This window comes from Penicillium angulare (genome assembly GCF_028827245.1).
Source record: "Penicillium angulare strain IBT 27051 chromosome Unknown utg000004l_segment0_segment0, whole genome shotgun sequence".
In the NCBI taxonomy this organism is placed as follows: domain Eukaryota; kingdom Fungi; phylum Ascomycota; class Eurotiomycetes; order Eurotiales; family Aspergillaceae; genus Penicillium; species Penicillium angulare.
In genome coordinates this window covers 1091237-1115783 of record NW_026623163.1, presented here as the reverse complement: position 1 = coordinate 1115783, position 24547 = coordinate 1091237, and the positions used below count along the sequence as shown (strand labels likewise).

General features: G+C 47.4%; 9 protein-coding genes across 9 annotated transcripts; 4 read left to right on the top strand and 5 right to left on the bottom strand.

Moving 5' to 3' along the window:
• Positions 1–1761: 1761 nt before the first annotated feature.
• N7478_004349 (protoporphyrinogen/coproporphyrinogen oxidase) lies at positions 1762–3738 on the top strand (the record flags this gene model as incomplete). The annotated part of the gene is made up of 7 exons (XM_056920563.1): positions 1762–1775; positions 1842–1911; positions 1988–2068; positions 2142–2492; positions 2591–3016; positions 3088–3338; positions 3393–3738. 7 exons carry the CDS (start codon positions 1762–1764, stop codon positions 3736–3738), a joined length of 1539 nt encoding a protein of 512 aa, XP_056778600.1.
• Positions 3739–4212: 474 nt separating this feature from the next.
• Positions 4213–5026, bottom strand: N7478_004348 (40S ribosomal protein eS12; the record flags this gene model as incomplete). The annotated part of the gene is made up of 3 exons (XM_056920562.1): positions 4213–4337; positions 4423–4744; positions 5024–5026. The coding sequence occupies 3 exons, from the start codon at positions 5024–5026 to the stop codon at positions 4213–4215; spliced, it is 450 nt and encodes a 149-aa protein (XP_056778599.1).
• A 503-nt stretch (positions 5027–5529) lies between these two features.
• Positions 5530–9426, bottom strand: N7478_004347 (putative histone deacetylase complex subunit (Hos4); the record flags this gene model as incomplete). Its single annotated transcript, XM_056920561.1, has 2 exons — positions 5530–5748; positions 5812–9426. 2 exons carry the CDS (start codon positions 9424–9426, stop codon positions 5530–5532), a joined length of 3834 nt encoding a protein of 1277 aa, XP_056778598.1.
• A 1271-nt stretch (positions 9427–10697) lies between these two features.
• N7478_004346 (uncharacterized protein) lies at positions 10698–11500 on the bottom strand (the record flags this gene model as incomplete). Its single annotated transcript, XM_056920560.1, has 2 exons — positions 10698–11333; positions 11396–11500. 2 exons carry the CDS (start codon positions 11498–11500, stop codon positions 10698–10700), a joined length of 741 nt encoding a protein of 246 aa, XP_056778597.1.
• A 267-nt stretch (positions 11501–11767) lies between these two features.
• N7478_004345 (peptidylprolyl isomerase) lies at positions 11768–12378 on the top strand (the record flags this gene model as incomplete). Its single annotated transcript, XM_056920559.1, has 3 exons — positions 11768–11914; positions 12032–12134; positions 12224–12378. The coding sequence occupies 3 exons, from the start codon at positions 11768–11770 to the stop codon at positions 12376–12378; spliced, it is 405 nt and encodes a 134-aa protein (XP_056778596.1).
• A 211-nt stretch (positions 12379–12589) lies between these two features.
• On the bottom strand, positions 12590–13963 carry N7478_004344 (UDP-galactose transporter HUT1; the record flags this gene model as incomplete). The annotated part of the gene is made up of 2 exons (XM_056920558.1): positions 12590–13664; positions 13722–13963. The coding sequence occupies 2 exons, from the start codon at positions 13961–13963 to the stop codon at positions 12590–12592; spliced, it is 1317 nt and encodes a 438-aa protein (XP_056778595.1).
• Positions 13964–14511: 548 nt separating this feature from the next.
• N7478_004343 (uncharacterized protein) lies at positions 14512–15117 on the top strand (the record flags this gene model as incomplete). The annotated part of the gene is made up of 1 exon (XM_056920557.1): positions 14512–15117. One exon carries the CDS (start codon positions 14512–14514, stop codon positions 15115–15117), a length of 606 nt encoding a protein of 201 aa, XP_056778594.1.
• Positions 15118–15402: 285 nt separating this feature from the next.
• Positions 15403–19879, bottom strand: N7478_004342 (uncharacterized protein; the record flags this gene model as incomplete). Its single annotated transcript, XM_056920556.1, has 6 exons — positions 15403–16379; positions 16433–16654; positions 16708–16794; positions 16856–19313; positions 19393–19756; positions 19824–19879. 6 exons carry the CDS (start codon positions 19877–19879, stop codon positions 15403–15405), a joined length of 4164 nt encoding a protein of 1387 aa, XP_056778593.1.
• A 1045-nt stretch (positions 19880–20924) lies between these two features.
• Positions 20925–22771, top strand: N7478_004341 (KRI1 family protein; the record flags this gene model as incomplete). Its single annotated transcript, XM_056920555.1, has 2 exons — positions 20925–21099; positions 21159–22771. 2 exons carry the CDS (start codon positions 20925–20927, stop codon positions 22769–22771), a joined length of 1788 nt encoding a protein of 595 aa, XP_056778592.1.
• Between the last annotated feature and the right edge of the window lie 1776 nt (positions 22772–24547).

Sequence of the window (24547 nt, the reverse complement as noted above, 5' to 3'; positions counted from 1 at the left end):
CTTTTAATGCAATAAAACATTGAACACCTTTCGGTCTTAAACCAGAGTCTTTCTCAGGCTTTTTCCAATACATGGTTGATTGAGATGTCTTCTATTGTATGGATCTCATGTGAAGATGAATTGTGCGGGATAAAGATCTACACATCCGTTTCTTTCCTTCTATCGATCATGGCTCAGCGGTGGTACAAAAACCACGAATGTTATTGATCATATCTTAAACTATGTTGATATTTGATGAATCATATTTTCCTTCCCAAATTCGAATGGTCACCTGGATGTTATTGGAGATATTTGTTAACCCTTCTTGTGTGTCAAGCTCGTCAATTCTATTGATCAGCATTCGGTGTCATGATCACTTGCGAGTTCACTGGCTCACGTTCCTACTGTAGATCGATCGAGTTCAGAAGTCGCGGTACCCTAAAGCTAGCTCTGTTTGAATCAAATCTTCCAATATTTTCTCATAGCCGACATATTTGTGCTGTACACTTCCCAATGGTTGATTCCAAGGCTCACTGGCATATCTAATGATCGGGGCTACATTGTTGTGTGCAGAAGGTTGTTCTAGTATGTCTTGAAGCTGAGACCCTCGCAAATATTCAAGTATAAATAAACCCACTAGAAGCTTCCAAGGTTCAAGTTCAGGTTCAAGTTCTTCCATCTGCTTCATAACTTTAACTACAAGTTGAAAATCTTGGAACTTTGGCACTCGATGTTTCTTTCAAGTTCCCAACGCTATTCCTCATTCAATCTTCTATCGACATATTTCGCGATCAACTATCATTTAACTCGATCAAATATCCATTTTACGGACATCCACATTCTTATTCTCATCAACCACAATTTGATCACCATAATGAGACTTTGGAATTCCCTCTTGGTATCAATTGCAATTCTGATTGCTAATACCGACGCCAGCCCTGCTTCAAGCTCGCCAGATCTCTCTAAGAGAGCAGATAAGGGCATATTCTGCCCTTCAGCGTCGAAATTTATAACTTGCTGTAACACAGGCGCCGGGTGATGTTCCTCTGGTTACACTGGAATGCCCTACTGCGAAGCCAATCATCAACCATTGGTCAAATTTTGCAAAAAGGAATGTACGAAAGATGACTTGAAGCAATACTCAGAATATCTCTGGGCTGGGGGGTTGGGCCCTGGAGATATGAGGAGATTTTACCTAGGCAATGTTGCAGCAGGCTACATACTAGGCGTTTCAGCTTGTCACAGATATTATGGAACCCAATAAATATCATTTGTTAGGGTTAAACCGAAATTTCAAGTTGAACTTGGAAGGGTCAGTGGTACTCCTATTCGATATAGCCTTTAGCCCTGAGTATCTCTGGAAAACCCACTTTTGGGGTAGCCCTATCTATATCCAGGCTATAGGAAGAAAGGAGTCCGTGCCATTTTGGGTACCACTTTTAGGGCCATTTTCGTGATAGTCAAGATTTAGTATTCCGTATCTATGCAAATGTTGCCTGCTCACTGATCTTGGAAACCGTCGATCACCAGCTTTATAATCCTTCGGAATTCCACAACGAATCAGTCCTCGCATGACGCGAATAGTGGGACCGTTGCGTCAAGCTGCGGAATTCCGCAATGTCGAAACAGGACAATTTAAAGTGCATGTTGAGGCTTATTGAACTTTTTATCTTCAATCATCTCATATCTGAAAGTCCTAAAGCTTTCTCCAAATTGTTGATTGTTTATACTTGCAAATCTCCTTTGAAGTCCTCCAATCTACCTCCTTCCTCACAAATCGCCATGTCAAAAGAACTGTAGGGAAGCACCGCCCCAGTGGTCCCCACAGGGCCTGGGCTATGACACAAGCTAATCCTTACCAGAAATGTGGATGTCCTAGTTATTGGCGCAGGACCAACAGGCCTAGGAGCCGCCAAACGACTAAATCAAATTGTACGTGCGAAGTACCTATAGGAGATACAAGTGCGTGAATTTGAGAATCTTACTAACTTCATCTCCCACATACTAGAACGGCCCCTCTTGGCTAATCATCGACTCCAACGAGAAATCCGGCGGTCTTGCATCAACAGATACAACACCAGAAGGCTTTGTACGTTCTCACAACACTACGCAAATCAATCCCATCTATTCTTTTCTATTTTATTTTAATACAATATGATCAGTTATACGACGTAGGTGGCCACGTCATCTTCTCGCACTATAATTACTTCGACGATTGTCTCAATGAAGCCCTCCCAAATGAATCAGACTGGTTCACTCACCAACGTATCTCCTACGTTCGCTTCAAGGGTATCTGGGTTCCGTACCCATTCCAGAATAACATCTCTATTCTTCCCAAAGAAGACCAGGTGAGATGCATCGCTGCCTTGATCGATGCTGCGCTCGAAGCTCGCGTTGCAGATACAAAGCCTGCAAATTTCGATGAGTGGAATATTCGGAATGTTGGTTCGGAAATCAATGATATTTTTATGCAGCCATATAACTTTAAGGTTTGGGCTGTGCCGACTAGCAAGGTATGTATGACTTTAATTCATTACTGTCTGACTATTGTTCAGTTTTTCCTGTATCTCTACATTGGGTATATATCGGATTGAGCTAATTGTGGGATCAGATGCAATGTTCCTGGCTTGGTGAACGTGTTGCGGCTCCAAATCTGAAATCCCTCGTCAACAACGTTATCATGGATAAAGTCGCTGGTAACTGGGGTCCTAATGCTACTTTCCGTTTTCCTGCTCGTGATGGTACGGGTGGTATCTGGACAGCTGTTGCGAAGACATTACCTGATGCTAACAAACGGTTTGGAGAGTCTGGTAATGTTACCAAGGTCGATGCTGCAGCGCACAAGGTTATACTTCAGGATGGGACGATCATCAAGTATGGCAAGTTGGTGTCGACTATGGCTGTTGATGCTTTAGTTGAGAAAATGGGGGATGAGAAGGGAGTAGATTTTACACGGGATCTGTTTTACTCCAGTACTAATGTGATTGGTGTTGGTATTCGGGGACAGCGGCCGGAGAGAATCGGTGATAAGTGCTGGGTGAGTAGAACTTGTAGCTGTTTACATGATATGTTCAACTTTTTGGACTTGACTAATTTGTTGTGGTTTAGCTTTACTTCCCTGAGGATAATTGTCCATTTTACCGCGCTACTATCTTCTCGAATTATTCGCCCTATAACCAGCCCGCGGATGACGTCTCCCTTCCTACTATCCAGCTTGCAAATGGACATAAATCCAATGATGGACTCAAACCCGGTCCCTACTGGTCCATCATGTTGGAGGTTTCAGAGTCACCCCTCAAGCCTGTGAACCAGGAGACTATACTCGCAGAAAGTATCCAAGGATTGATCAACACTGAACTGTAAGTTTTGTTTCCAGTGTTGACTGACTAAAGCACGCTAATATTAAGTATTAGTCTCGATGCCAACGACGAAGTCGTCAGCACCTACCATCGTCGTTTTGATCATGGATATCCTACTCCAACGCTGGAACGTGATGGGGCATTGAAGGACCTCTTGCCTCATCTTTATAATCAGGATATTCTTGCAAGAGGCCGATTTGGATCCTGGAAGTATGAGGTTGGGAACCAAGATCACTCTTTTATGCTTGGTGTTGAGGCTGTTGACCATGTTGTTAACGGGGCTGTGGAGCTGACGCTTAATTATCCTGATTTTGTGAATGGGCGTCGGAATACGGAGAGGAGACTCGTTGATGGGGCACAGGTGTTTAAGCAGAAGAAGCAGAAGTTGGATATTCGGTAGATGCTCATCGCATGCGGTGATTGATTGGTTCAAGCTATTAGAGGGGTTCATGAGGGACTTTATATACGAAGTATAAAGCTAGGTAGATCGCATAACTAAGTGCACCACAATATCATGTTGCAACAGTCACTTTTTGTGCTCAGTCTACAATTGTTTCTTAAAATCTTAGATTAGATTTACGTGATACTACGCAGCAAAAAAAAAGTTCATCACATCATCGTGTTGATTTTGTCCATGGAAAAGACGCTCGAAACCACAGTACCGCACACCCGAGCAAACGGGGCATGACACAGAACCGCAAAGCGGTAAAATCTCACAAAATACAGATACAGAACCAAGAACCAACAGGACCATCCATAATTAATATCCGATCCCAACCTCGATTCCAACCTAAATAGAAATAGAAATCCTGATTCCGAACATCCTCCCCACCGTTGCACGACTAGTTCTGTTCAATTAAGCACAGAAACTAATCTACTGCTCGGTCTGGAAGTAGTTAAGGAGAACGGAGCGCTCCTGGGACTCCTCACCCCAGTCCTTAACAACGACGCAAGAGCAGTTGACGACCTTGCGGGCGTTACCCTCACGGTCAAGGGTGCCTATAAGCAAACATATTAGTAAATTGATCCAAGGGCCTGAGGCTGAAGTTGACAATGGTATGTCAGTTGGGTTGGGTGAACGTACAGAGACCGACCCACTCGCCCAGCATCTTTCCATCGGGAACCTTGATGAGGGGGATCTTGTGCTCGGAGCACAGAGCAATGACGAGCTTCTTGTAGGCATCCTCCTCGCAACCCTCGTTGAGGACACACATGTGAGCCTCACGGCGGTCGAGAGCCTTAGCGGCCTCACGGAGACCACGGGCAAGACCGTCGTGGATGAGGGAGATGCGGAGAACACCCTTCAGAGCATCGAGGACGGACATCTGGCCGGAGCCAGCGTCAGCGGAAACCTCGACCTCATCGGCGGCAACGGGGGGGTTGGACTGGGTCTCTTCTCCGTCCGACTGTGAAGAAGGTTGTTAGCATGGATGAGGGGCAATGAGGGGAACCCGGTCCAGCTTGTGCAATTGAGTTTGAGAATAGATATCAGAGGCAAAGGAACAGAAGCTGAGGATCTGGATGTGAATCTGGAGGTGAGGGTGAAACTGGAGGCCATGTTGTAGATTCGTGTTGTCGACTACGTTCGCGGTGGTGAGGTGTGCAGCTTGTCGTTTCATTGCTCTCATGTATATTCATTCTCTTTGCAGTTGCGTGACTGGTCGGGTTGGGCGAGCTGAACGTACCATTTTGATTGCTACTTTATGATTTGGGTAGCGGGTATGTGTTGAATGTCGAATGATCCTCGAAGAGGTATTTTATGGTGTGGAGAATAGATGTGGAAAAACACTTTGGGAAATTTCGAGTTTCTTTAATTTCGATTTTCGCTGTGTGTGCCCTACGCTTATGTCACCCATTCTGGTTCGAAGAGTGGATCCGTGTAGGGTCATGTGACTAGGTAGCGGACATGCCGCCTTCCGCATTGGGACTATATATACAACTATGAGGCGACATTTGAAGAATACACCAAAACAAAGTGCCTACAGCGAGGAACAAATGATTCGAATATTTCATCACATTTTGACCACACAGGGTCAAGACTACTCCGAAGTGTAGTAAAAAATTCGTTACACAGAACGCAAGAGGTATCATAATCGTACAATCAGAATCCATCCTTTACGCCTTTGGATTTCTGTCGATCGCGCCGTAATTTGAATAGCGAAGACGCTGCAAATAAGGAAACAAAAAGAGACTAGAAGTATGTACCAGGTCGAGAAGAAGGATACATATGACCATTGGAGATTCCGGTGCCATTCATTTCAGCCAAGGCTGCCGGTGTGTGACCATTGAACTGAGGAGCAATCGCAGGAGCAGCGGATGGCTCTGGGTCGATATGCATAGCTAAGAAGTCGTCGAGCCTGAGGCCGTGAAGATGAGGGATATGTGGTACAAGGTCCATGAAATCGGAAAGCTAGAAATGAAGTTAGCAAAAACAGTCCTGATGGTGGTTTAAAGTGTAGAAGTTACGACTTACCCTAATCCAGAACACATGTTCCATACCGAAGTACTTGGGCTCCGTCTCAGAATCCAGCTGCATGATCTCTCCAAACGATGCATCGCGATACTTAGGATCATCTGTGGGAACCAAGTGACGACGTGTGCATCGCCAGAGGTTGTTACGCTGGGTCGGAGTGGCTTTGCGTTTCTCCCAGCTGGCATACTGCGACAATTGAAGATCGTTTGTACCCAACAAAGGCGCAACCAAATAGTTCGGAATCCATTTCTCATCCGCCAAATCCACAGCACATGTAGGTTCAAGCTGCCGGGTGAACACAGTAACGAGAGGGGTGAACTTCTGAAGCCACTCTCGGCTCTTTCCGTAAGAATCATTGGAGCCTACAAGGTTGGCAGAGATGCGAAGACGGCCTGGAAGAGCATCGCGACGACGTTGCTCCTGAGCTTCCCGGTCACGGCGCATCTTCATCATGCGAGCTCGCTCTAGTTCAAGTCGCTTCTGACGCTCATCCTCGGCTTGCTTGGCTCGGCGTTGTTCGGCTTCCTTGCGTTTGCGTTCATCCTCCTCGGCCTTCTCACGAGCAGCCTTGGCAGCTTGCTCTGCTTCTTCCTTGGCGAGACGTTCACGCTCAGCTTCCTCTGCAACACGCTTCTCTTCAGCGAGTCGCTTTTCTTCAGCTAAGCGCTGCTGTTCTTCAAGGCGCTTCTCCTCTGCCAGGCGTTTTTCCTCTGCGAGACGCTTCTCCTCAGCGATGCGCTTTTCTTCGGCGACACGTTTTTCTTCAGCAATCCGTTTTTCTTCGGTGATACGCTTCTCCTCGACAATGCGCTCCTGCTCAGCCTTCTTCGCCTCAGCTCGTCGCCGTTTCTCAGCCTCGACTTCAGCACGGTTCTCATCCTGGGGGATATCGGCCACAGGAGTTTCAATTGATTCAGCGGGCTCCTCTTTGACATCGCCATTTTTCTTGGGGGGCTCAGCGCTCACGTGGGGTCGAGCTGCTGAATGCGACTTCATATCTCCGGATTTGCGCGGCGGAACTTCGTTTGCAATGCTTGCAATGTCTTCGCGGGGTCGTCGGGGTTTCGATTTGTCACCCTCAGCTGGATCTTCGCCTTTTCGGGGATGGCCATTTGGAACGTTCGATATTTTGTCCTCTGCTAGAACTCGTCGTTTCTTCCGGGATTCTGGGGAGAGTCGATCACTGTCTGCGCCTCGCGAACGTGACCTTTCAGGTGATGTATCGGGACGGAATCGTTTGAGGGAGATATTGGATTCGGGAGCAGCATCATTGCGTGACTTGGGGGCTTCCTCTCGACCTGAAAGAGAATCGGACGAAAAGAGGCTTGCGCGTCGGTCAGGTTCTTGGGGGCGCCTCCCGGGTATTAATCGACGTTTGCGAATCTCATCGGGGCGACTGACACCACTGGACTCGCTATCTCTGCGCGCAGAGGCTGTTGGCTTCGGCTTCGCGTGGTCAGGGTGAACGGAATCTTGATCGGCAGATTTAGATAGAGCTTTCTCCTTCTCCTGGGCTTTCTCCTGGGCATCACGATTTAACTTGGCGCGAGCGCTAATTAACCCCGCACGTTCCTTCTCGCGTCGCTTCTCTTTCATCTCCTTCATCTCCTTAATAGAGTCAACATCTTTGGGAGGTCGATTTATTTTGCCAGGAGGACTCTCATTTGGTTTCCTCGGGCGGGCAACAGGAGATGATGATTCTCTTCGAATTGGTTGTTTATCTTCCCCCTTGTCTTTGCGTGATAGTCGCGGTGATGGGACGTTCTTGCGGCCTTTGCCGCCGCCGCCTGGATACCTCTCAAATGCGGATTTAAGGATATTGTATTCCTCCTCCCAATTTTCTCCTTGGCGAGATCGAGAAAGTTCAAAGTATGTTCGATCTTCAAAGAGCCGACGTGTAGGGTTGAAGCTGGGTTGGCTGAGAATGAGGTTGATCACTGAGGAATTGCCTCTGCCTATAGCAGCAAGCATTGGAGTGTTATAACCGGCTTTCAGGCCAGCGCCACGCAGTGGGTTCGGGTCGGCATCCGCATTTCCCATGGCGTACATTAATGATAGCACATCGTGATGGCCGCCCTTCGCAGCCGCAATTAAGGATGCATTGTCAGCCTTTTGTAGCACATTTAAGATGCTTACTACCCCCATTTCGTCGCCTTTAGCAGCAAAATTCATAAGATTCTCCGGTGTTGGTTGTGTCCACAGCAGGTCATTTCTTGTCGCCTCGCTTCGGCCCGTCTTGCGGCGCCCATTAGGACCTGCAGTCGGTGGAGGACTTCGAGATTGACTGGCGGCAGATGCTCGTCGAGAGGATGGTGGCTTGCTCTCTGATCCGACTCGCTCTTCTGATCGTCGACCAGGTCGCGCATTGGCCTTGGCATCCGCAAGAAGTTTCCTTATCTCTTCGAACTCATCGTCGTTCAAATCGGTTGATACCAACTCGTATGGCTCATCTCCGGAAGCGTTGACAGTTCGAGGGTTTGCGCCTGCTCCAAGCAATAGTTTAACAACGTCGACATGACCATTTTCCACTGCGTCAATCAATGGAGTATCTTTATCGATATTCTTCGTATTAATTTCACATCCTGAAGCCAGCAAGAACTTGACAATCGAGGCCTCTCCGTTCAAAGACGCAATTTGCAAAGGAGTATTTCCAGCATTGTCAGGAATATTCAAATCATCGGGTCGTTCACCAAAGCGCATGACCACCTGGTCATGCTTTCGATCCGCACAAGCTCTTGCAAGAGGAGTTCGACCACTTTTATCGCGCAGCTTCTTTGGTCCCATCTGCTTCGCGGGTGACGCCGAAGCGCCCACCCCGGAACCCAGCCGGCGCAAATGAGCACTTGGTAACGGAGAACCACTCGCAGACGATGATGTCGACTGCCTGTCTTCGGATGTTTGTCGGGGGAAGGCAGTTAGCACAGGAGTGGGTGCTTTCTTCTTGGAGGGAATTTGAGATCCAGACGCAGATCGCTGATGTGACTGACGGCTAGGAGAGAGAGATCGGGTATTATTGGTAGGTCGGGGGAGGTCAAGGTGATGAGAATGTTTGGTATTTGCGTGTGAATGTGAACCACGGCGCTCGCCTTTCTCGTCCAAGCTGTCGCTGAAGCTTCTCTTCCTGTAAATTCGCGGCTTCTCGGCTTGGTTCACACTAGTTTCATCCAACACATTTCGTGGAACCGACAGCGAATCCTCGGGTTTTTCAATTTTTACGACGGATGGTGGTGATCCCGCTCGCTCCGAGGGACTGGGCGACCGAGAACCCGAATGCCTCCGCTCACCATCCACCAAACGTGGTCGCTTCCGTTGCAGACCATCGAGACCGTCGATTCCTTGACGCAGGGGATCATGACGAATATGTTTTCGTTTCTTTTCGGGGGACAGCGACTCTCGACCAGATTGAATAATTGTTTCCGCTTCTGAATCCGCCTTGGGACTTGGGGGGCCTTGTTCATCGTTATCCGACGCCCCCGGATTCGATGCCTGACTCTCGCGTCGTGAAGGTGAAGCAGACTTCGCAGGGGGAGCCGAAACGTCCGACTTCACGGGCGCAAGAGGTTTGGTACCGACATCCAGGGCAGCAGGCAATGAGACAGCCTCGACATCACTCATAGCGATAGCACTCGATGTGTGTGAATTCCGCTCGTCATTTTGGGAGATCAACGATAAGGGACCGAGAGTCGGCAACGCCAGCTCAGGCAGACGCTGATCACGCGAAGAGGTGAAACGTGGGCAAGACCGGCTTCCCAGCGACAAATATCGATGGATTAGGGGGGTTGGTTAGACTGGTGGCGGGAGTGGAGAGAATTTGGTTGGCAGTAAATATTATTATAAGGGTTGAATTATACCAGACAAAAGAAAAGAAAAATAAAAGCGGTGGAGGAGGAGGTGGAGGAGGTGAGGGTGAAATTAGAGGAAATTGAAGGTCGAAATTGGAGAAGGGGGGGGGGAAGGGAAGACGGAACAAGAGAGAGTAGGAAAAGGGAAAGGGAAAAGGGAAAAGGGAAAACGGGAACAAGTGAGGGAAAAGAATGGGGCTCTTGATGGTGGCCACCTTGAGATAGATGGAACTTTGGGATTTATTTAATTTATCATTTTAATATTATTCTTATTTTTGACTCTATTTTTTCCCCTCAATTTGTCTCATATCTTCGCCATGATTATTCTTGAGAAATAAAATTTTCCCTCCTTGAAATCCTCAAACCCTTTCCCTTCTTCTCCCCCCCCCCCAGAACGTCTGCGTCCACGGCACGGACCTTCTTCATTCCGGACGCAGCAACGGAGCACTTGAGAGTCAGAAGCCAACTGGTCTCCACTATTGGGTGGCGATCGCCTCGATGCGGCCACTCAGCTTCTTCCCAGCTTCGTTGCTCTTATCACAGATCCCACACCATGCGAAAGCCTGCAGAATCAAGATTGGATACGCTTAATTCCCTCTTCCCGTCTTCAAATACATCAAGTCAAGCTAAAAGCTAAAGTTAAGCTAGGATAAAACAACATCCGTTTCTAATTGAGACCTTAGAACCTTGGATATCGACGCCATAATAAAGCGGGACCGACCGGGGCGCACTTTTGCTCCCAGGGAAGGTGCAACTTGGAGGTCTCCACCTTCAGCTGGGATGCACCTGCCCATCACACAGTGCTCATGCATGTGACTTCCTTTCTACTGTACACTATACCTACGCTACCTACACTACTTACACTACTCTAAAGCCTAGACTTTATTTGTTTAGATCAACATTTCGATGATTCTTTTCTTATTCTTCGTTTTAAACGGGTATATTAAGTGGCGACAAACAAGAATACTGTATAAAAATAGTATAACCTCGGAATCCAGAATCAAGCTAAATCAGTGCCATCTTGATCACCATTAACCTTGACACTCACTTAGTACCACCCAAAAACTTCAATGTATTCCCCATCTTGGCAACCTTCAACACATCCCGATACGTCAAGCTCGTCCTTGTCTCTCTCATAACCCATCCCCCCTCATACGGCGCCTTCTCTCTCAACAAATCCCAATTACAAATAGAATGCGGGCCCAGATCCTCATCTCTCGTGCTCTCGGCGATCCCATGCAAAGAATCAGTATACAGCTTACCCCTCATAATCAGCAAGCTTCGTCGCTCTTGTAGAATTCGGAATCGCGGTCTGCCATGAAAATCCATAACCCCATCCGTTTCCTCTGCTCCCTCCCGTGGATTTTTCTCGTATATATCCAGGACTATTGGTGCGCCGAGACTCACAGTTGCCACGAGTGGGTAGTATGCTGCGCCGTCTTCGTGGGGCATGATCCCTTGTCCGGGCTGATACTCATTGACTAAGACATGGTTTGGTGTGCTGTGTGGTGCGTTGGCGAATATGCCTAGTTCCTTGAAACGAGGCGATATAATTGGATCTGTGAGCCATGATGGTAAGGGTGAGGAGAGTAGAGTGTTTGTTTTTGTGAGTGCTGATGGCCATGTTTGGAGACGGCGGTGGGAGAGGTGTGTCCAGCGTGGAAGAGGGGCTGATTGAACCTATTTATATCATGAGAATTCAGAATCTCTCTCAGTACCTAGTACCAGGTGGCAAAACTTACTTTATGCATCAGCCAAGCTTCCTCGTCCTCGGACACGAAATCAGATATGTAGAATGCATCACCAGACAACGGCGCAATGCGCGCCCCATCTAGATCGTAACTCATCAATCTGTCCCAGTACCTCTGGCTTGGCTTGGAATGAAATGAAATGGAACGAAAAAGAATATATCGGCGAGATCGTATAATGAAAAAGCAAAGAACGTTCTTTGCTGTAAAGACACAAGGTACATAATCTACAAGTTAATCCCATGTAGATGTGAGATGTACTGTAATCTGATTCCCCACGTCACATCCTGCCTCAGGCACAATGCCCCACCTCAAACAGTCGAACCCTTCACAACACTCTCCATATCCAACACACTACTATCCACCATGGCGCCGAAAAACAACGCCAAGGGCGGTGACAAGGGGAAAGCCACGAAAGGAAAGGCTAAAGAAGGTGGCGATGATGCTGCTAAGGGGAAGGGTGGGAAGGGCGCCTTGAAAGCTGCTACTTCGATCAATGTGCGGCATATTCTTGTATGTTTTTCCTTCGAGTTTTGGGTTTAAAGAGTATTCGATCGGCTGTTGGTTATATGATGGATTGTATTTGAAGGGGTATTCTGATTTTTTTTTTTTTCTGTTTGTTTTGTTTAGTGCGAGAAACACTCCAAGAAAGAGGAGGCGCTTGAAAAGCTGCGTGATGGTACAAAGTTCGATGAGGTTGCACGTGAGTTCTCGGAGGATAAGGCGAGGCAAGGTATGTCCTGTTACTTGAAATTATCCTTGTTTTTGTTTGGAATTTGCTGTGTTGGTTCCAGTGTGTTTGGTGCTAATGGTTCTTTATAGGAGGTTCATTGGGATGGAAGGGCCGTGGGAGTCTGGATCCATCTTTTGAGAAGGCTGCTTATGAACTTGAGCCTAGCACGACGGGAAATCCTAAATATGTGGAAGTAAAGACAGGATTCGGGTATCATATCATTATGGTTGAGGGCAGAAAATGATTGAAAAGTACTGGATGTGGACGTATAGCTATCTTACATCTTAGGACTCCAGCTGTATGTATGAAACAAATATGAATGATGATGCATTTCAGATTTCTCTTTTCGTAGATCAGTCAAGTTTATAATCGCTACTAATGTTTCTAATCAAAATCAAAATCGAACACGCCATGGTATACTCCAACAAAGAAAGATACAAGATATGATACCGAGTCTACTGCTCCTTCTTAGCAGCTTCGTCCTTCGCACGCTCCTTGGATTTCTTTTCCGATCTTTGTACAACAGCTTCGGCACCAATGCCGCCAAATACTAAGGTAATACCGAGCCACTGTCCGGCAGAAAGGGAGTGGCCGAACCAAAACACGCTCAGAAGCATGGTAAGCATCTTGCGGGTGACGGTCACAGTAACGAGAAGAAGAGACGAGAAGCGAGACAGTGTGTAGAAGATAAACAGCTGGCCCACGGCACCACAAGCAGCGAAGCCAAGGACATTCTTCAGGGCCTCGGGGTGGCGTTGAAGGAACGAGATGGCAGACCAAAGTTCTGTCTCGTTTGACGGAGGAATCGGGAAGGGGAGCAAGTTATGCAAGATACCACTCTGGGAAATATACGGCATAACCAGAAGATAGGCAGCTGTCAAAACAGTTGAGAGCACGTTCTGCGCAACCATCATCTGCGGTCCAGTGAAGCGAGTGTAGAGCTTTGGAGAGGTGAAGACGTGGTCTTGAGTGGTGTTGGTCAAACCATCCAAAAGAAGATTGATAGATAGCAAGAAGATACCCCACATCGAAGATCCGGAGTTATCCTTCTCTGCAGCTGCGGCCACCTTCTTGCTCGTGCCGGGGTGGTGTAGAGTGAATGTCGCAACGCCCAGAGTAACCAGCAACACGACGCCATACTTGTACAGCGGGTATTTCTTGCGGAAGATGGTCAAGTGCAAAAGCATGACAGGGAGAAGCTTGCAAGACTTGGCGAGAATGAAGGTGAGATAGTCGATGTGGGCAAGACTAGCGTATCCGAATGGCGAAGCGAGAGACGAGGATATACTGACTAGCAGCAAGGGGAAGAGGATTCGGCGTGTGGGGAAGATGGATGGGACGCTTTGGCCTTTTGGTGTAGAAACGAGGAGGTACACGAATCCGGTGAATGCAGCGAAGGAGGACTGAATGGTGTTCAGGACCAGGGAGTAGGTAAATCGCTCCGTTTGAGGTTCTGGGTCAGCGGCGCTGGTGGCATGAACAGGATAGCTGGTTGTTGTGATTGCTTCCTGAAGAACACCCCATGAAAGGCTTATAACAAATTAGATTCTGTAATTCCATAATATAGACATTGGACTGTAGACCTACAATGCAGCGTATATACCAAGAACGCAAATGAGCAGTTGCATTAGACCCGGAGTTTCGGCCACGGTTTCGGCCACGATTTCCACTGCTGCAGAGACCTTTGTAGGCGCATTTTCTTGTGGCTTGGATTCAACATTGGCATTGCCATTGCCATTGAAATGCTGGTTTTGTTTCTCTGGTTCGTTTTGCATCAACTGCGAAGAAGGGGTGCGCTGAAGTGGCGTTGTTTGCTTTTGTCGGCCCATTGCAGCAAATTCACGATCGAGAATCGGCCTCAAGATCAAATATAATGTATGTGTAAGATATATGCAGGATTGTGTGCACCTTATCTGACAGTCCGAGGGTATTTGAGAAGAGTGGGTATCCCTTGGACCTTGTTGTGTAAACTCAGAAGAGAAAAAAATAAGATGCCATGTGTTCTTAGTTCTCACGACTCTTATCGGCAATCAGTGATCGCCAGGGGAGCCGGCCCCACTCAACCCTGAAGAACACAGCGGGAGAGGATATGATTGGGACATGCAAGGTTCTCAAACCAAGCTTGAGCTACAAAACATTTAAAGTTAATGATATCGCGAAATTGTCTTGAATCTCAGGAATGGCACGATCCGTTCTCTCCTAGAAGTTTGTTCGTACAACATACCACTTTATTGGGAAGGCGGTCTATTATACCGCTCCTTCAAGTAGGCGGTGAATAGGCTCCGGCAATTCTGCAGAACTTTTGATAAATGTGAGTCGCAAATTCAATCTCAATTAACCCAATCTACCAGGCAAAATACAATAACCTCGTCCCAAAATGCCAAGCACACAAACAGTAGCTCCATCTACGGAGCCGTCAGCTCTCACAAAATTGATCGAATCTGCCTCTGCATCTGGAAATCCCGTCGAGGCAACCACAATCCAAATCCTGCACAACCTCCAACAGCAACATTTGTGGACAAATGTGCAACTTCACCACATTTCAGCGCCAGAGACCTCTCCTGAAACCCCTGTTGTCCCATTATTGATATCCGGTATCCCGCCCCATCGAGTCTATACCCATCCAGATGAACAACTGTACATGTTGGAAAAGGGTATTCGTGAAGACGATCTTCGTTCCGAACGGTTATTTGTGATTCCTACTGCTCAGAACCAGTCGTGGAGCTTGCGACGCATGGCTTCTGCATTCGATGCGATGTCGGGAATCGAGGTTGTGGAAGATAAAGAAAGTGAGCCTGAGGAGGATGCGGAGAAGACGAAGAAATTGAATCAGTACTATGAGAAGAGGGAAGAGGCCATTGCAACAAAGGAATGGGGCTCAACTCGCATGTTACTAGCTGTGGTGGACAAGAATATGGGTGGTGATGGGACGGTGGTTTATTATGTTGTGCAGGAAGGCGAAGTAAAGCCTCGGCAAAACTAGATCAAAGTCTATATATGAATATAGTATTACTCGACATGACACTGCAAATGTACTGCTACTACGTTCAAGGTATGTATGTTGTCCAAGTTGATTATTCACCTGGAAATTGTTTGCTCACAAAATATCTGCTCAGAAGTGAAGCGCCATCATTAAGTATTTACACAAAACATCCATCAAAAATCATGGGGTATAGTGTTTTGTCCCAACAAATATCAAGTTATAAAAGAAAAGGACGGGAGGTAAATCGAGGGGGAGCAAAGGCAACGTCAAAATTCATGGCCTTCTTCATCCCAGCAAGTTTTCGCCCTCGTTATTTCGAGCTTGTTCTTGTTCTTGTCGACAGCTTGAACAATATCTGTCGTACCATTGCTTTACATTGTCCGTGTTTTCAGCGAAGATACGTTGAGCCTGCGCTTCTGCTTCGTCTTGTTCGCCGCTACTGCCACCTCCAAGGAGGATCTCGACTTGGCGACAACGACGAACTTCCTCGCCGAGCCAGCGCTCCCATTCGGTCTGAATGACCTCCTTCTCAATATTGTTCACAATGCGCAGCGACACCAGGAGATTATGGCGATATGTTCCAAGTCGTTCACGAGTCTGCTGGAATCGTTTCGTTGCACTCTTAGTGACTGCATCTCGAGGTCCTGAGGTACTCAGGGACAAGGGTAATTCCGCATGTCGCATGGTATGCTCGTGGAAAGCTCCGAAGCAACTGCTAGCGTTTCCGGTCTGAGACCAGATCGTCGTGTTTGCAACTGCCTCATCAATGTCTCGGATATAAATGGATTTGGTCATGACCATGTTAGGCTGAACCCCAAGTCTAGCCATGAAATTCACTGCGTGTCGCTCGTGCCACCAATCCCAGCCATCGCGTGATGTATAATAGCCATTCATGAGCGCACTGGTGAGCAAAAGCACCAGAATGATCTTGTGTGCGCTCGCGGTCTTCCATGACCAGCGAACGACATCGATGAATCCCATCATAATCATTGACAATGTGCTTTCCAGGAAAGATAAGGATGTCTCCGTGACCATCTGAGGCAGAGTACGCTGGACTCTTGGCCTTCGGGGCTGCAGTTTCGCGTTCGTGCCCACACCATTGAAATGAGAAACATTTCCCTGGCGTCCAACATGACCAAATATGGTGATGGCCTTCTTGGTCCGACTATGTGCACCTAGACGGCGTACCTGGTCACTTGCCAAATCGATCAAATCCAATGCATCTTCTTTCAAATCGTCATTGGCCCTTACGTCGATCATACCTGGAACAGCATATTAGCATATGAAGTAATTTTTCTTTGACGAGGAAACTCACCTCCTAGACCGTAACTGGACTTGAGCCATTCAACCTTCGTGTAAATAGCAAGCTTACACTTCGACTTAGCAACAAAAGTAATCACAATCTTGCTGACCAATCTGAAGTGTCGTCGAAGAGGAAGATGCCAGGGAGTGCGCTTATCGGTGATCACATAGCACAGATGGTCGTTGAGCACGTCAATGATTTGGTAATCCGAGACTGGGTTATCCCGAGTTTGACCTGGATTATTGTCAGTAAATGACCTTGGAGAATCACAATCATGCTGAGCATACCGAAAACGTCTGGTTTTGCAATGTTGTAGTGGAGGTCTCGTCTGAGGTGGTGTGATTCGTTACTTGTCCAAGGGCCTTGTTTGATATCTTTAAAGAAAAATGAATTAGCATTGGGTCAAGAAAAGGCGATTGAATGAGGGTAGCATACCTCTGGCTTGTCTTTCATGAAGCATAATTTGCCAGACGGCACCTTTATCTCCAAAGAGGATGTGGAACAGTGCCTTCGGGCTAACATCAAGCACCTTTTCAGCTGTGAGTGCAATATCGCCCTGAGGCACATACTCCACAGGCTGGGTAGGAAGTCTGAACTTTGGAATGTCTCGCCCTCGCCCATTTTGACCTCTGTCCAAATCAAGGTCTTTGTCAATGTAGATAGGAGCGCGAATGTCACGGCCAACGGTGGCAAGGCGTGGATCATTGAATGTATCAGATGAAATATCTTCCCAACTGTCTGCGCTTGGCGCGCGATTATTGCTTCCATTGTCCATTTTGATCAATTCTTTCAACATCTCCTCGAGGCTTAATTGCTCTACAGAAATGGATGCGTGAATCAAAAAGCTTAGACGTTTCTGGAGAAGCTTGAGCGGTTCGAGGAACGTCTTGATTGCGATTCGGCCAGGGGTATCACTACCCAATGGTGGGATTGTGTGGAGGAAGAGAAAATCGCAATCTCGACCAGTAGCCGCTGTGACCTCTTTGATACTGTCTAGGCTAACACTTGTTGTCAATACAAGTCCAAAATGATGACTGTAGAAATAGATGTTCGTAGTTGTGACATAGGCTCTTCCAGGGAATTCCTGTGAATCGTTTGGACTCCAGGTTGCTCTGAAAACGAGGACCAAAGATTCCTCTGGCTTGACATCTGGGAAAAGCAATCGGAACTGAGCATCCTGAGTTCTCAATGTTTGGGGGTAAATGGCCGGAAATCTTTCTCGTGCATTATTCTTGACTGCATCTTGGGCCGCTTGTTGAATCTTAGATGCAGCCTCGCCGTCAAGACTGACAGTCTGTCTGTGACGCGGCCCAGACATTGGACGAGAGGTGTCAGTTTGGGGAACAATTGTTCGTTTTGATGAGTCGCTCATTGGAGAGGAGGGCATATCATCATCCATATGATTTCCATTGGCCTGTTGGGCCCTTTCCCACTGGAATTTGTTAAGGAAGCCCCAATTGGAACTTCCCCAAAGATTTGCCATCATTCCACTCGGCATGCCACCCGAGCTATCAACCATGCCTAGTCCAATGCCCCTTTCACCACTCACAACCACTGCAGCTTTGCTCATACTTGTGGGAGCTGGTGGGTTAGCAAGAGTTGGCGGGGCAAGACTAGATCCAGGCTCATCTAAATTGCTCAGGCTTCGTCCTCGGCCGGCATCTCTGTCTTTCACGTTGGCAACGCTAGCACCATTATAGGGCAAAATATTATGACTGGCCGAAATGAGGCTGGCAATTCCACCCGCAGGACCCGGTATCAAGGGTGATGCTGGCGGGGCGTTATTCGACTTGCGATGAAGGTCCAGCTTCTGGATAATGTGTGCTCTCGTAGATCCTTCGCTGTCATTACCAGTGAGTCGTCGACTACTGATTTCAGTGCTAGCTCTGTAAGCAAGACCATCACGGTCTGGGATTGGAAGTGTTGCACTGCGGTCCGGCCCATTTGACTCGTCGTTTGGATGAGGTGTGAGGGAATCACTTGGGTCGGCCGTAAACTCGGGAGCTGGGGGCTGTGAAATGGCAAAAGCAGGGTCTTGCACTGTCATCTTTCCAGATACAGACAAGTCAGTGCTGCTCGGATTCTCAAGAGCCTTTCGTTTGGCGGCTTCAAAAGCACCGATCCACTCAATCAATTCCTTCTGTGTCTCGGCTTGCAATATTATGTTATTGTTCTTGGTTTTCACTTGGAAACAGAATCGTCGCTCCTCTTGGGATGCAGCACGAACACTGCAAAGTAATACGCCGATGCGTTCACTTTCCTCGACACCACCAGTACGTGCACCTTGAACAAGGCACCCAAAAATGCCATGTTTCAAGAAGGCCCATCGTCTCACCCAAGCTGTACGAGTGGGCTTTCCGGACAAGGTTCTTAGGTTGATCCAGCCTTGTTTTTCTGGCTTTGCTTCCTTGCTCATGTTGAGCGCTGACATAGGACGAGAACCAAGGTAGGGAACAGTGGAGACAGAATAATCCTCTAGTTCGCGAGAGGGCCTTGCCACAATTTCAGCAGCCTCTTCAATCTGCTTTCTTGTCGCCAATAGTTCCTTTTTAGAGGACCTATCGCTTCCTTCCATCTCATGGACCCAACCCTTGACACGTTCCATCTCATTCGCCCACTTAGAGAAGGTCGCATTGTTGTTGTTATGGAATCCTCGGAACTCTCGCCATTGATCGAATGAAACACGGACGAGAAGTTTATCCAGGGCATTTCGAATTTGAGGTGTCTGGACGGAAAAGTCCATTGACGCTCTGAGGTAGGCCTTGCGGGCTTCATGAAGTTGGAATGCGTCCTCCCGTAGAGCAGATGTATCTTTTGATTTTGACTGGGAGGCATAACGCGCTTGCAAGTAGTCGTACTGTTTCTGGGTATTTTCGAGGGCACGGCGTGTATCCTATGCCGAGTTCACAGTTAGCCGCCCCGTACACAAAGACAAGTAAACAAACGCAGGGTATAGAGATGTCTATGAGTACCTTGAAGTGCCGTAGATCCTCATGGATGAAGGTAGTGATGGGTTCAGAAATTAATTGTCCCATTTTCTTAGTCGTTGTCACTAACCCACTCCACAGGTCCTTTGCGCTCTCCCCGCACCTCCTCATCGCCAGCAAAGTATAGTCGTGATCAACCACCGCTTCGGAGACTACCAAGGGGTGAGTGGAGTAGGAGAGGAAACTGCTGACAACATTCTCCAGAGCTAGAAGCTCAGATGAGAGTTTCGTTGCAGCTCTGGCATATCCGTCCAGCCATTTCTCAATGAACTCGAGTTGGTCACAAAGGTGGAGGGTCGTAGCGCGAAAGGTCGGGGAGTCGAGCGCAGCTTCTTTCAGGCCGACGGGACTATATCATTCGGCATTATATTAGTATTGGAGTCTGCAGCAAGCAGGTACATGCAGCCAAAACTCACACAACGCTCACAAGCTTCCCGACTTGCGGCAACGGGGTCTGTAATTGAGCCGACATCTAGTGCATGCCTCCGCCCATACACCTGATGCGGGCAAGGAAGGATTTGGGTGAATACAAAATCAATGATGGATTTCCGTACAATAGAGGCGCGTCTAGCAGGTAAACAGATGTTTGATGAGCCTAGAGAAAGCTGTCCACGTGCTGGTCAGCCGGGATTGAAGCCTCACGGTGAGATGATCTAATTGGCTACGTCAGGTTGGGGCTAAACGCCCGGGTGTCACGTGTAGATCTTACCCAAATTGTGGAGATCAACACTATCAACTGGAGGATGCACCGAGGTTGCGGTCGGGCGTTTTATTGCATATTATACAGTATGTTGGTAACTTAAAATCAAGATCTGATTTTCTGAAGCTTTGATATCTTCATAGGCTTTGTGAAATAATAACTTTGGAACTCCAGGGCTGTCGTTTGAGCGGCATTGCGCCTGCCCAGGTGCAGAGGCACTACAAAATACCGGTTATATATTTGATCCCGAGGTCATTTCCCTTTGGCTTCTAGATGGTACTTAATGCTCTTTTTAGCCCTACTAGGTAGGTTTCAGCCCTGGAACCCTTGGAAGTTAATAATAGAACCGTGTGAACTACGCAAAATTCATCTGCAATTTAATTATCTCAGACTAAAACTCGTGGACCTTATAGAATGTCAGGAATTCCTCCCAGGGTTTTCCTGTGGATACGCTCGTGCATACATACACCCGCCAATGCGATCTCGATTTTTTCTGGAATGATCAATTTTTCTCGACTGCCTCTATCGATGGAAAAATTTCAATCGTTTCAGTACCTAATGTTCTAATGTGTATACGGTGCTGGTCTAAAGTTGTGGAGTGCATCGATCAGTTCCCACTGTAGAACATAGTTAACTAGTTAAGTTAGTGAGATCCATGGGTCTGCTCACACCTGGTAATTCAGGCAATATACAGGCACCAACCTGGGCTGGGCGGCATGTATGAGGCGGTGTGAGATTTTTTTTTCTGCCAACCAACTCTTGCCGCAAAATAGGAAAGCGAGGTCAACTTTTTTGAGAGCAGTCTCATTTTACCACAATGGAGCCCCCTTCAAAGAAGATGCGCAAGCTTCTGGATGACGATAGCTCCAGTGACTCTGGCGATGATGCCGGTGGTGTGTCAATCACCAAGTCACCAGCCACAGATTTCAAAATCAACGCAGACTACGCCAAGCGATTTGAGTATAATAAGAAGCGCGAAGAAGTTGCAAGGTGTAGGTCTATTTCGAACATTGATTATTCGAAATGTTGTGTCTAACTTACTTTCTATTAGTGGAATCGAAGTATGGCAAAAACACTAGCATGGGCAACCGCCGCGCCCAAGAAGAATCCGAGGAAGAATCTTCATCTGATGAGGATGAGGATGACAACGCTGAGCTTGCGACAGTAGCGCTTGATGCAGAAATCCAGGCGACCTTGAATGCCATTCGCTCCAAGGACCCCCGAGTCTACGACACCAACGTCACGTTCTACACAAAGTTCGATGAAGACGAGGCCAACGCAGACCCCAAAGCGAAGAAGGAGAAGACTATGACCTTGCACGATTACCACCGCGAAAACCTACTCAGCGGTGCCCGGCCTGATGAAGAGGAATTTGTCCCTAAGACTTTTGCACAAGAGCAGGCCGATTTGAAAAATGATCTGGTCAAGGAGCTGCATGCCTCCGACGATGAGATGGAGGATGCAGATGATTTCCTGGTTCGCAAATCTGAGCCGGAAGTCTTCGAAAAGCCCGATGTCAAGTTAGATATCAAGAACGCCGAGAAGGATCCCGAAACTTTCCTTTCCAATTTCATGTCTTCTCGCGCATGGGTTCCGGAAGACAGACCAGAGCTTCACCCATTTGAATCCGAGGACGAGGATGAGGCAAACCGAGCCGATGCCTTAGAAGAAGCATACAACTTCCGCTTTGAGGACCCTAACAAACTCAACGAAGTGCTGGTCACCCACTCTCGTGAGGCTACAAACAAACAATCCGCCCGACGAGAGGAGAAGAGCTCTCGCAAGAAGATCCGTGATGCTGAACGCCAGCAAAAGGATGACGAGAAGAAAAAGCGTGACACTGACAAGAGTCGTCTGCGCAAATTGAAGACCGAGGAGCTTCAAAAGAAGGTCGAACAGATCAAGGAAGTCGCTGGATTCAGAACATCTGATTTCACGGATGATGACTGGTCTCGATTCCTCGACGATGCCTGGGATGATAAGGAATGGGAGAAAGAGATGGAGAAACGATTTGGCTCAGATTACTATGGCGAGGATGCCACCAAGGATAGCAAGAAGCACCCCTCGAAGCCTGAATGGGACGATGATATTGATATCACGGACTTGGTCCCAGACTTCAAGGACAAGGAAGACGATTCGGAAAATGAGAAAGATGATGATGATGAGGAGGAGGAGGCTCCTCGCCCAAAGAAGAGCAATACCCAGGATAAGCGTGACCAGAAGCGAGAGGCTCGCAAGGACCGCATGCGTATCGAAGAGGCCGTTGAACGCAACCTGGACCTGGACATTACCATGCTTCCTGGCGCGACCAAGAAAAACGCCACCAAGTTCCGTTACCGCGAGACTTCTCCCCAGAGCTTTGGCTTGACAGCACGGGATATTCTCATGGCCGATGATCAGCAGCTTAACCAGTTTGCCGGTCTTAAGAAGCTTGCTTCGTTCCGTGATGCTGAATTGAAAGCTAAAGACGAGAGGAAACTGGGTAAGAAGGCTCGTTTGCGCCAATGGCGTAAGGATACTTTCGGTGATGAGGAAGGTCCTGCCTTTGAATTTGGATCAGGCCCGAAGGAAAAGCAGGCGGAGGATGTTGCTGAGGATGGCATGAATGTTAATATTCGTGAGGGTGATGGACGCAAGAAGCGCAAGCGTTCCAAGAAGCACTGAGCGATGTTACAAAAAGTATTAAATTTTTAGCTCCTGTATGTATGCACTAACGGAGTATGGAGTTTCATGTCAATGACAATGTTGAATTCATATACAAATCAAACTTCAATTAACATGTAGACATATTAGGCAGGGCTTGGACGACTAGTTTGGTAATCTGTAGTATGCACTTATGTATAATTGATCCAGGTTTGAGGCATAAATATTGCCATACCAGTGGTAAGCGGCCTTGAACCCTGGACAGGCAAGTTGTTAGCTAGGAGCCCTTGCTATAGAATATCCCAGAGATGCATATCAATTGCTAGTACTTCACAAAGGATACATCTGAGTGCACTGGCAAAAAGAATCACCCCCTTACCAGTCCAATGGACTCGTCAATGTGATCCAAATTACTCCGTATGCAGGTTTTTCTCCGAATCGAAAAAAGCAAACAATCTCGCGACTAAGGGGTATCCCAAAAGCCAGCCGTGCTACTAAGACAATCGAATATAAGTAAACGGTTTAATATTACAACGAACACTCTTGACATAAAATAAATAAGCATATAGAATCAACATAATGCTCTTGATGTAGCCTTGTAGCATCAAACCAATAACTGCCATTGATCCCGGGATCCAAGCAGGGAAGTGGATCCGAGGCCTACCTATTATTGGCACTGCACGGAGTACCTGGCTATGCTTGGGTACATCGCATATGCGGCTCAGTTCCACTCTGAACCTTGTACTGGGTACATAAAAAAAGCACCGAAAAAAAATGTCTCATAATGCCAGTGGATTTCGTGCAGGAAAATTCTTTCGGTTTGCGCTTTGAGTATTTGGGGGCCCGAAAGAGAAGCATGTTTGGATCTTCATTACCGGGTTGTGCCATACAGTTCTTTGTTCTCTATTATGGTTATACTTAGGTAGTGACAAATTTTGAATTGACAATTATACTTGGGTTCTATGTATCTAATTATATGTTTCCCGCCTCTTCTCCGGGCTGGCCGAGTTTGCAAAGCTCTATGTTGACCTAGCAAGTTCAAGGATCCACTATCACAATACAGTTGAGCTCTGCTGGCCAAGTCTTCTCTTGTTAGGGAGACTTCTCCCCCACAGCTAATCACGGGTGGTGGATTCTTAATCTCCTCAGGGTGCCATTGGGGATTTATCGCCAGTAGTCTGTGGCAACCTTGGACGTGAGGTCGGGTCGCCTCCATCGGATACTCGGGGCAGGTTAAAAAGGAGTGTTGCCCCGGCGTGAGAGTGGGCCGGCTATGAACGGGGGTAAGATACGCTGGTACCAAGGCATGACGGTGTCCACCTGGCGCTTGGACACTCGCCGTTGCTCCGGGCTACGTGGTATAGGAGTAATTTGCATGTTGATATTGGGGGTTGAATAGGTGGATAGAGTGGGAAGAAAAGAAATTGAAAAGATCGTAGATATAGAATAAGGTCTCAAGATTATTTCTGTATGATTTGAACCTAATATCCAAGTTCTATGACTGTTCTTCAGTGTATCTTGGTGTATCTTGCTCTCATGCAGAGATTTTTTTTTCTTTCAGGCCGATCGGGAGATATCGGCAAGGCGAGTTGGCAATACAAGGCCAATACGGTAATACAGCTCCTGATTGGGCTTTAGTGTGCTGTGTTTCGCTTCTTCCCGAGTACGGCAGTATTTTTCTTCCCCCTTCCGCCCCTTCTCTCATCTCTTTTTCTTCTTTTTCTTCCCTTCCATCCCCGTCTTTCTTGACATCTCCCCATCTCCTCTCTTTTTTTTTTTGCATCTATCTTTTTGCAA